The sequence below is a fragment of the Drosophila busckii genome, chromosome 3L, assembly GCF_011750605.1.
Source record: "Drosophila busckii strain San Diego stock center, stock number 13000-0081.31 chromosome 3L, ASM1175060v1, whole genome shotgun sequence".
NCBI classification, from domain to species: Eukaryota; Metazoa; Arthropoda; class Insecta; order Diptera; family Drosophilidae; genus Drosophila; species Drosophila busckii.
In genome coordinates, this window is record NC_046606.1 from 7,520,081 (window position 1) to 7,532,245 (window position 12,165).

The 12,165-nt window shown below is 38.9% G+C and overlaps 1 protein-coding gene across 5 annotated transcripts in view; it reads right to left on the bottom strand.

Annotated features, from left to right (window-relative positions):
- The window catches only part of LOC108598291 (protein TANC2), a 41,284-nt gene that overhangs the window by 9,094 nt on the left and 20,025 nt on the right, over window positions 1-12,165 (bottom strand). For all 5 annotated transcript variants that reach the window (XM_033293788.1, XM_033293791.1, XM_033293792.1 and 2 more), the window contains exons 2-3: window positions 8,041-8,226; window positions 7,171-7,310 (exon numbers count right to left, since the gene is read on the bottom strand). In XM_033293788.1, coding sequence (XP_033149679.1) covers window positions 7,171-7,310; window positions 8,041-8,226 — 326 coding nt within the window. The remainder of the gene's footprint in view (window positions 1-7,170; window positions 7,311-8,040; window positions 8,227-12,165) is intronic.

The following is a 12,165-nucleotide window of genomic DNA, read 5'->3' on the forward strand; positions in this document are numbered from 1 at the left end:
TCGCTGCAGAACTTTGAAGCATAAACAGTAGGCAAAGGTGTTGCCACCCCCCCCACCACTCCCCAACTAGAGTTATTATAAGCAATAGAACCCTAGAGAGCACAACTCATTAACTTTAAACCTTTTTCACGGCGCATTAAAAGTGTAACTAAGCAAAAAGAAAGCTGAGCTTGAGCACATAAAAACCAAAAGAAGTTAAAATTATTGTGTGCAGCACTTGGCGTTAATCAAAGCGCGTACGTTGCTGTAATTTTGACAATTGTTGGCCTTGGCTCAATCAACACAGTGTGTTTAATTAGGTTTAAGTGAGGCTTGTGCATTAAATCGGTCAGTTTCGAGTGCCTAGTGTAGGGGGCGTGTGAAGTGCCACAGTTATTGATTTCCCAGAAAGTGAAATGCATTTTCAACTCGCCCGAGTCTGTGAGCAGAACAAGCAGCGAACATTCTCCCAAAAAAATAAAAACTATGCAACGTTGCAGCTTTCTAATGTTGTGTGTCCAGTGCATTTATGACCCTGTTGGGTTTCTTTGCAGCACTAACGAGTGTGTGTGTGTGTGTGTGTGTGAAACGTGCCTGGCATGCCAAATAGTAATGAACACTCCAACGCTCGTATGAGTGCAGCACTCAACACTTATGCCCCAATGACCGCAGCGCACTTGAGAGCGCAACTAATCTGCCAAAATTGCAATTGGTGAGAGTCAGTTTAAAGTTCTGCTTAAACAATAATAAATGTTTGCTTAATAAAAGTTGAGTACGAAAGTGAAAGCCACAATAAAAACACAAATGTTTTTGTTATCGCTCAAACATTTGTCGGCACTTTTATGCTCAACATATAAATTATGGCGTTAAATTTGAATCAATCAAACAAATTACATATTAATTAGTGCGGCCAGAAAGATTTATCAATTGTAATTTTCCACTGACTGGCATAGCTCTAAGCATTTAGTAGAGCTCTGAGTGCTACAATATATTACAGTGTAAGTGCTTATCGCTGGCATTTTATCTAAAGGTGTCAGCTTGTTTTATGCCTTTTTGCACGTCCTCCACATGCAGTTTGTTTTTAGTGTGAGGGAGGGGTAGAGGGTGGGTGGGGTTGCACCTTTCGCCAAGTTGCCATTTAGCTTGGCAGTCAAATTAATTTCAGTCCAGCAGCTAAGCACAGACAGTCGTCGGTCGGTTGTTGCTGGCCCTGCCCCTTGATTTTAGTTGGGTGTGTGTGTTTTATCTTTGCAGCAAAATGATTAATTTATATAAACATATGCCAGAGTCTTCTCTCTTTTTTATATAACAAAAAGCACAACACAAATGCTTTTCATATTTTTTGCGCAGTCCTTTGGGCCAACAACTTTCTTTCAGTGTTGTCACTCAGCAGCGCTTTGTATACAACTTTAATTGCCTCGCTTGGCAGGCCTTAATTTACTTGTTGGCCAAATTGAAATTTAGGCCAATAAAGATAAGCCATGTAATTTGTTTTAAATACGTATTAAGTAACTGTGGCCGCCAATTTAGAGTCCACTTTTGAGGTGGGTGTGTTTTTAATCGAAAAACCGCTTAATTGCACATAAATTGAAAATGTTTTAATATTAAGCTTATGACAGTTGAAAATAAATTGGCAACTTCGCTGCGCAGATTTAATTGATTATTAAGTTCAGTTGCAAATTGAATTCTTCTTTTAGAATTGTTGCACCCAGCACAAGCATTAGGCAGCAATAAATGTCAGCAAATAGACATTAGTTTACGCTATTTAATAAACTATTTACAACAATTACGAAACCCACAGCAAATAAATGAACGTACACCGAGCAGTCGACATTTAACGTTTGCCTTCAGCTCATTTGCATAGAGCAGCGAGACTTTGATTTTGTGGCTAGCAATGGGGGCAATTAACTGAGCGGGGAGCTGGCCAAATAGTTTGCCCGACGGGGTTATTTTATTTTATATTTTTTGCATTGAGCTTCTATCGTTAGAATTCCAATTAGTTGCTAGTTTAGTCAACGTTTATTATTATTATTTTTTTTGCTACGTCGATATAAGATTGATAAATTGCTAGTTGTCGTGTTAATTAGAGAGTCTCACATAACGAACAGCAGATGGCGCTGCAATTGTTTTTTTCACGCTGACAAGTTGCGCGCTTTGTTGACTGTTTGTGATAAGCCGAGATTGATAAGAGCCTAAATGTTTATTGCTACTATAAAAATAAAGCATTAAATTATTAATGGAATAAAGAATAGATAATGATGAATGCATTTAAATGTTTAGTAGTTACATGTATTTTGACTTAAGTGTAGCTAACTTATATTTATATTTAATTTCATTAGATAATCGCAAAAAATTCCCTTAAGAAAACAAATCTACACACTTGCTATATATTTTATATTCACAGCTATGTCGACCACTTTGTCTAAACTTGAACTTCCTGAGCGCAGCCTACGCCGCTTTGCTCTTATCTCTTATCAGCTGCATATTTAAATAAAGCTTTGTGTGTTTTATATTAAATTAAGCAACTAAAATCTAAAAATAAGACGCAATTGCAAACATTTTTTTCAAGGAAATCTATGCAAGTACAGCTGTGTTTTAGTTAATTGTTGTTGCTATGCTGCAGAATTAAATTAAATAGTTCCGCTTGCTGTAGCGCAGCACAACCAATTTTACAATAATATTATATTTAGTGTTCTTAGTGTTTCAGCCTGCAAACGAGAATGAGGTAAGCGCTGCAACTAAAACGTCAAATTCATTTGATTTAACTTTCATCTTTTAGTTTTGTAACGCATCACAAACCATAGACCAGGAGTGTGGCATTTATGCCTGCAACATCATGAAGCCAATATTGACATATTTAGGACAGTAAATTATCAAAGTAAATTAAGCGACAACAATGTTGATGCTTTAATAAAAGAAAATGGGCAAATGAAAGAGGAGGACAACAATGAGCAATCTAATAAGTCTACGCAACTATCGAGCTAATCAACAATTTTACTGAAGGTTATGCTAAATTGAATAACAATATAAAACGTCCTCATGCTCAAGCTGCCACGCATACCAACAATAGAAAAATCATTGCTTTGAGCTAAGAAATCAAACTGAGCTACAAACTAAACTTGAAGAATGTTCCCAGGAAATAATTACTAAAGATAACAAATGCCAGCAACAGCTTGACTTGAATTTAATACGCATCTGCGCAAAACAAACGAAAAATTAAATAATGAAATAACAAAGCTTTAAGCTCAAGCTGCTGTTAGTGGCTCAAGTATTGAACTACTTTTTAAAAAACACATGAGCAATACTAAAATATTTGAGGTGGAACTAAGAAATCAAAATAAGCAACAATGAACAGCTCGACTCATATAAAAACAATAAGAAAGTCAATAATAATCTAAACAATACCAACGGGAAACAAAATGAGCTAATTGACGAGCTGACAAACAATTTTGCATCAATAACTAATAGTAGTTATTGATGCTAAATTGTTTGTCAGTTCGTCAATTGGTTTAGTTTGATGATATCAACACTACAGAAAAATATGAGTGTACAAAAATCAGACTGAACTACTAACTAAGCTGGAAACATGTTCTTAGGAAATTTAGAAAAAGAAACCAATGAACAGCAAGTTCAAATAGAAAAGAAATATTAACACTATAGAAAAGAAATGAAAGGAATAATACAAAAAATCAGACTGTACTTTAACTAAGCTGGAAACATGTTCACACGAAAATTTAGAGAGAAAAAAAACAATGAACTGCAAGTTCAAATAAAAAAGTTACAAGACCAAATAAAAATTGTTGAATTTGAGAAAAGGAAGACATATGCCAAAGGCTAAGACATAGATAGCCCTTGAGTACATACGATAGAAGTGACCGATCTGAAGGCATTTAAAGTACTTTGCAGTGATAATATCATAGTGGGATAATCATTCAGCAAAGAATAAACGGCAACGAGGAATTTCAGAGAGATTGGAATACATATCGTGAAGGCCTTGAATCGAAGTTTACTATTTCTTTATCAACAGAAACTTAAATGCAAAGTACTTTCAAACAGAAACAAAGGAATAAACGGCAAGGAGGATTTTCAGAGAGATTGGAATACTTATCGTGAAAGCTTTGGATAAAATACTACTCTCTAACTCCAGAAACTTAAATGGCAAGTACTTTCAAAACAGAAACAAAATATAATCGATCTAAACAATTTGCTTGATCGGTACTCACTTAAAAGGATTCAAATGTAAATTCGTCCAATCAATTGACATGAATTATAAATGTGTAATTTTAAATATGCAATAAAGTAAACAATGCACATTGAATATATATTTGATTTGTATAAATAAAGGAAACAACATTTTGCTTGCTTTAAGCAAGTTTAGAGAAATAAATACATGCAACTCTAAATACTTTTGTAATTAATGCAATTCTTTTGGTAATTCCCACGCTTTTTCTATGTAAATCTCGCAGCTGACTCAGACGCAGCTTTGATTAATTGTTGCACTGCGAGGTGTCACAAGCTCGTCTCAGCTGGAGGAGCTTGCAGGTGTCGCACATAAATCTTGTAAGCAAAAATCTCGAGACAGGCAGAGATCATTTGATCGGCAATCCAATCGAATAGCAATTACAATGTTTGGCATAACTCAAGAGCACAGAGCCCCGCACCACATGTGATTGATTGCATTTATAGTTTTTATTTAGTTTAGTCAACGTGATGCTATCGAAATTGTTGTATAATTAACGCCATATTTGTGGCAAAGCCAGCAACAATTAGACAGGCCAAAAATAAATTGCCAAGCGGTGCGATAAAAATCAATGCATTGCTGTTGTTTGTGTTGTTGTTGCGACTTTTATGGCATTTTTAATGCAAACAATTTGAATTTGAATCATAGACATTTCGGCTGCAGTTTGTGACATGAGTTGATTTGTCGCCTGCGCGTGTCAATCACAAAACTCGAGCTAATAACACGATTTCCAAACGATAATTAGCCAAATACGAGAGAGTAGAGCCAAACAAGCAGTCAGGCAGCCAAACAGCAACAGCAACAGCAGCAGCAGCAGCAGCAGCTATGGTGGCCAAGCTGCTATTTAATCTAATGACAGTTCTCTAGCCACAACTACACGCCCCACAAAAACCAGACTAAGCTTCAAGCTGTAATTGCTTAAACGACTTCTGGTTTGCTTTAGATACTTGCTGCTGTTGCTGCTGCTGTTACTGGAGTTGAAGTTGAAGTTATGTAAAGTGCGCATTGACACACTTCCGTTGGTAAGGAGAAAATGCAACGCGTTTGTGCCAGTTGCCCACTAAAGACAATGATAACAACTCATACAATCAGCTCTCGAAACTGCTTATGGATCGAACGAACGTTCGATCGATGGAACGTCTGCCAGCCAACTCGTTTCAATTTGCCACATCAACAAATCAAATCAAAGGCGCATCAAATTGAGTCAAATCAACTTGCAATGGCTCAGCCTACAAAAGGAAAGTTTCTAGAGAGGTGTTGAATATTTTTATAGCGTCGGTCGGGCGGCAAGTGCAAACACAAATGCTGCTCATTGTTTAAGCTACAAAAATCAAACTTTTGGCACCGCGCCACACATAAAATTTGTCTATCGTAATAATAAAAACAAAGAAATGTTTTCAAGCGCAGCACAATTTTCAGCTTAAGTCGTTTGCTTTGCTGCTGAAACTTTTAATTGCCAAGCGTTGCGCTTTGCTTAAAGTTCAAGTGTCAACTGATTTGGTTTGCGCTACAAAACAATTACATTTATCACATTGTGCTGCATTGTAATTAATTGAATTTGAGATTCGAGATTGAGCGAGCGTCTCTTCCTGCTCAGCAGATTGGCATCTGGGCATCGTTGCCGGGTTTAACTGTCAGCAAATGTCACTTTAAATACGCCAAAATGGCGCAAAAGATTCAATTGGCGGGGCGCCGCATAAACTCTCTAAAAAAACAAAAAAAATCTGTGGCAGACTGTGGGCTGCTGCTGCTTGCCACAGATTGCCGCCACAGATAGTTCGCCATGGCAAGCCGCAGCAGTAGCTAGAAGAGTTACTCTTGCTGCTCGTATCTCATATCTGCGCTTGTGTATCTGTATCTGTATCTGTTGCCTGGCAAAGCGACTGTCAAATGCTTCAACTGACAGTTTGTGTTTCTCTGCTGCTTTTTTTTGCGTCTGAGCCTCTTTGCCAAAGCTGCTAAATTGGGTCACAGTTGAGTTGAGCTCAGGCTTCAAGTGGCGGCTGCAACGTTCAAGCTGACAGGCCAGCATCTTCTGCTTTCTAAGCCAAGTCGACTGCGACTCCGACTCGACTCCGAGTCGAGTTGAAATTGTTTTACTTTTCGCCGCACATAATATTTATGAACATGCACATGCGCTTTGTATATTTATTTCATTGGCGCGCGCGATTCCCAATTGATTTCAATTTCAATTTCCATTTCAGTTTCATGTAGCCCGAGACTTGCGCTTGACACATGACATGGGATTTCACTTAAGACTTTAATGCTCGGCATATATATGACTTGGTACATGACTTGGCGCTACAGGTTATAGATTTTGCTTATAAATCTGCGCTCGCTCGTGTTGAGCCGACAGTTGAACAATGCGCCAAAAGCTAGAGAAATGTGTAAAAACTAAAATCCGACGTGTAAATTGATTTCAAACTGCGCAAACAACTTTCCTTGTATACAAACTAAGCTTTGGACTAACTAGAGATATTCTTAGCTGCATATATTAAGCTTGATCAAGCGACTTTGATTGCTTTGACACTCTCTTTACAACTTGATTAAAAGCAAATCAAACGTTTTACGAGCTATTCTTTGCCTATTCTATAGACACATTGATCAATAAACGGGGCACGCCCACATGGTATAAATGTTTTGTGTGGTTTGTGTGTTGTTAATGAGAGGGGTGAGGATGAGAAGAGCGGGCAGCCAACAAAAGAGGCGCCGGAAATGAGCATCGTTTTGACAGTTACAAAAGAGTCTCAGCTGCTTGGCTGTTGGCTATTGCCCACTTCCATTTTGAGGCGACGGGCGCAATCAAGCGGTCATTAAGGTAAACATGGCAAATGGTGCCGCCAGACAAAGACACACACACACACATAAACACACACTGGGGCAATCTTTAACACTCAGTTGCAACGCTTAGCTTAGCAACAATTGTATCTCAAAGATACAAACACACTCACCTGCATATAGCGCGCCAGAGCGGCGTTACGTTGAGCATGGGATCTCAGCTGCGGCTGCGGCGAGCCCAGCGGGCTGACAATTGTCGAAGTGGAGCCGCCGATGCCAGTGTCATAGCCCTGAGCATTGGCGCCATCAACATCTAAGCGAGAGAGAGAGAGAGAAACATTAGTTTAACAACATTTAAAGAAAGCAATCAAAATGCAAATTGCAAGTGTTTAGTTTACTTTGCGCAAAAATGTTAAAGACACAACGGTAAATATTTTGTTGGGGCTGGCCACGTTGATCTGATCGCGCCAGAAATTTACATTTCTTAGGCCAAGTTAACAGGTTGGCTACAATACAATTTATATGCCAATTGTGTACACAGAGTCGGGCAACTTCAGAGAGACAAATGCCCACTGTACAGTAGTAGTTTGCCCATGAAAACTGAAAGTTATGCTGACATGATTTTCCACACTGCGCGCACTGCTTGAATTTATTAACTTGGCCATATGCAAAGTGGTGTCATTTTGGCCACAATTTATGAACTGCCTTGCTGACTATGCTGATGAGCGCGTGTGAAAGAGAGCGGGCGGCTTATTAGCATAGCTAATTAAGTGTTGCAGTCTAGAGTGAAGATTTTCGTACTGAAGTGCGCGCGCACTCTTAGTTCATTAAAGCAATTTCATTTGGCAGCTCATTAAATTGAAACAACAACTCTTGGCTGTAATTTGAGTGGCATTCCTCACAAATTGTGTGTGTGCAGGGTATTTAACAAATAGCAAAAGCTTTAACAACATAGCTCACACACACAGACACACTCAACACCTTGGCAGCTTGGCTGCCTTAAATGGCAATGACAACTTGCAACAACAACTTGCCACACTTACCTTTCAGCGAGCTGTTCATGCACATGGGGCATTGATCGTTGCGAAACATGCAGGAATAGCAGCGCTCGTGTCCACAGGTGTCGATCAGTTTCCGTCGCTTGCCCTTGTCAAAGGAAATGCGGCACGAGGGGCAGACAGTGCCGCCGCTGGCATCGTGTTCCAACAGACGTCGTATCGATTGTAGATCTGCAATTGCAATATAAAAATAAAATTAGTGAGAATTTACTAAATAGCTGCGAGTTAAAGGAATTCCATTTAAAAGGGCTGTCTGACTTTTTTCATAAGCTTAACATTCGTGTAGGATGTGTGAATGGCAGTGTTAGGCAAGCTAAAAAGGTTAACAGAGGCTTAAGAGCAGCAGCAGCGTAACAGCTGTAGGATGTGAATGCCACTGTTAGGCGAATTTAAGCTTAACAGCAGCAGCAGCTTAACAGACACTTGTTGAGCAAGCGTAACTACATATACTAATATTGAAGAACACTTGAGTTTACTTTAATTTAATTATAAGCTTATCAAGCCATTAAATAATATGCGCTATTGTTATGCACTACATTTCTATATTTGCCTACTCCACTTTTTGAGTGCATCCAGTTCAGTAGTTGAGCGTAAACACAACTGTTGCTCAACTGTTTGGCTCCAACTCCTTGGCACTTGTTTATATGCAACCGTTTGCATAAATTGCGACTGTCAATTAAATGCCATTCGTGGGGCCTGCAAACAACTGCAGCTGTCAATCTTTAAAACCACCCCCCGCCTACCCGCTCGCTCTATTCATACATTGTATGCGCATTTCAAGCAATCAGCGGAATTCCTCCTCTTGGCTGCGCTTTAATTGATTTAATTCGAACACTTGGTTTATTATTTCTTTGAGCACTTTGTCAATTCTGTGTCAATATTATGCAAACAGCCACAAAGAATTTCTGCAGCTCTCAGCATAACATTTGAACTTTATAAATAATGCATAAGCTTAAGTTTAAGAGTGTGTGGAGCAAGCAAAGGATATGTGACTAGTTCCCATGACTAGAGTCAGCGACTTCAATTCCTGTTTCAGCTGCTTGAGTGGGGGCTGGCTGCGACGCCAACAAGAACCACGTCCGGTCGTCGTAAAGTGGATTACAAGCCCAGGGTCTGCAACTGCAACTGAGACTGCGCCGCCTGGGCTTCCATTCATGCCCACTTGACAAACACTCAATACGAATACGAAGTTTGCCTGCATTTGGCTTCTCTGCACATTTCGTATTTATTGCAAATCAAAAAAAAAAAAAGTGGCTGCATTTGTTGTTTCAACAAGTTCTCTGCCTCGCGTGGGCCGTCGCCAGTTGCCAGCTGCCACAAGCAGCCCACGTCAAATTTGTTTGCCGTCTTATCGTTTGGCTTCAACTTTGAACTGCGTTTTTTTTTCACTCACTTGCTGCTTGAACTTTTGCCCAGTGTCATGCGAAATGTAGAGAAGGTGCGGTTAGCTGTTTAGCCAGCGTGTGTGGGGCAGGGGCAGTGGCAAGGGTAAGCGCAGCTGCTGCTATGCAAATTTGTAAGCAACCCTCTTGGCACATGGCGCAAATTATGAACAGTTGTTTGCTTGTCTGGACGCAGCAAGCAACAAGTGCAGCAGACAATTTGCATTCTTTTATTTATAGTTTTTTTTTTTTTTTTGCATAAAATGTCAACTGCCAATTGACGGGCGCAACTGTCGTGCGCAGGCGCAGCAGATGCCACTGGCATTAATATTAAAGGCTATGTGCCACATGCAACACAATCAATTGGAGATGGAGAGGGTTGCCAATTGTCTAGCAGTCGGACGCGCATATTTCAGTTGATAGCATTTGGGGTTGCAGGCAAGAGCTATCAATAGTTAACTATAATAGTTAACACAGCAAAACACACAAAAGAAAGTATAAATAAAGTATTTTTAACTTGTTTGATTAAGTTGTTAAATAAATCCTTGACTTTCTGTAAATAGTTCGTAAGTTAGTTTGTTGTATAGACTGCTGGGCTCAATAATAAATAGGTGAGTAAGTGTGCGTCTATATTATAAAATCTAAAAGTATATATACTTATTATAATTCTAATTAGGTAAAAAAATTCCATTTACTTCATACAAAGAATATATACAAAAAAGCAAATAAACAATTTACTAAATTTTGTTTTAAGTTCAGAGAGATTGAATTGAAGAATATTCGGAATTGAAGTGAAGAATTTCATACATAATATTCAAGAATATTCCAGATTAAGCATATTCTGATATCGTTTCGCATTTAATTTGTGCTATTTATGCCGAATTTTGTGCACTGTGTAGCAAATAAAAGCTCGTGCCGCTCTCCCACTCTCTCTACAACACACACACACTGCTTAATAACATGTGTATGTGTGTGTGTGTGTGTGTGTTTGTGTGGGTTGCACTCCGTTTTTTAATATAGTTACTAGACACGCATGCACACTTGGCTTGGCTTATGGAGCGTGGAAATTGAGTTAATTTCATGGATTTTAAGCAGAGAATCTCAACGTGGCGAGCGTCGATTGAAGCCTTTTGTTTCGAGAGCTAAGGCAATAGTTACAGTTTTGTTGTAAGGTCAATGCACTCATTGTAAATGCAACTGGGAATGCAACCAAATTGCTAAATTATGCGCGCCTCCCCCTGCTCCACCGCCCACTTACACTAACTGTGCTACGCATGCGTGTGTGTAATTCTCTTTTTTTTTTTTTCATTAGATTTATATGCGAATCGCAGCGCGTTGTCTGCGGTCTATGCTAAATTGATTTGAATTTTCTGCTGCATTTTTTTTTTCATCTAAGCTCAATGAATGAATTGCATTTGCCGGTTTGCCCCCGTCAGTGTGTGGTGAATGTGTCTGTGTCTGTGTGTGGACAGCAAGTAGTTCATGTGGGCGTTTTATTTGCAACTAAATTGGCAAACCGCTGCCTGCGGTTCGAGACTCTGGCAGCTTCTCATGTGGGCGGTTTATGTCTCTCCGGCACTTGTTTTCCTTTATGTAATTTCTTTGCAAATTACTTTGTCTTTGCCTAATTCAATTTGCGGTTTATGCTGGGGAATGTGCGTTTAACTAGCTTCATGCACTTCCCAGCGAATTCTTTTCACCACAAAATTGCAGGCAGTAAAAAAATACGACAAACACTTAAATTTGTTACATTCTAGCAAAACAAGTTGCGTTTAATTGTTAATCAAATGTGACAGTTAGCAACAATCAGTGTATAATCAGTTGTTGTCACTAAATATAACAATTTGTCTATGGCAGGTCAGGGCCAGGCTAATTATAAACCAGCAAGCCAGACAGACAGACAGCTCAGGGTTAATTGGAGAAACTTTAGATAGAGATAAAGCTAGCGAAGGGGAGTTGCAGAAAAATGCGTATTCATTACACTTGATTGACAGAGCTCGGTCATAACAATTCAGGCTTGAAGTACGCACCCCAAAACATTTACCAGTTACCACAAAAGCAACAAGCGCTCAACTATTTGCAGTCTCAATTAAATTTAAACACAAATCAAAGCTGCGTCGACTTGGCAATACTCTACACTTGTATATATTGCTTGTTAAGCTTAGTTATAGCCCATTTACTATGCTTTAGTCACTGATATGGAACTAATTATTTTTAGATTTTAATCTTTGCATAACAATTGCGGCTTTGTGTTGAAATTGCTTTTTAACATTTTGTTATTGTAAATAGTAAAGTGTAAAATTGCTTTCATTGTTTTGGCTAAAAACATTTTCAAGTTCAATGCGTGGGCAGCACAAAAAGTTTATGTTCAAGTTTATTATTATTATTTTGCGCTTTACAAACTTTGCTTGGTCTCTGGTCTCTTTTGACGGCTTTTTTGTTAGCGGCTTTTGCGTGGGTCATGACTATGCATGTGTGTGTGTGTCATCGACATGGCTGTGTGAGTCAGCATCCTAGCATATCGGAAGTGGGACGTCTGTAATTATATACTCGGATTCATGGAGCCTGCATTCGATTTGCATTTTCAATGGAATTTAGCTGAAATTCGCTACGCTTTGCTACTCCAGCTCAGTCTATAGAACTTTGCTCTGCTATGGCATAAAGTTCAAAGCTTAACATATTAAACTTTCATTCTAGCTGCATTAAATTGGAATTGGAAAGTTGGCGT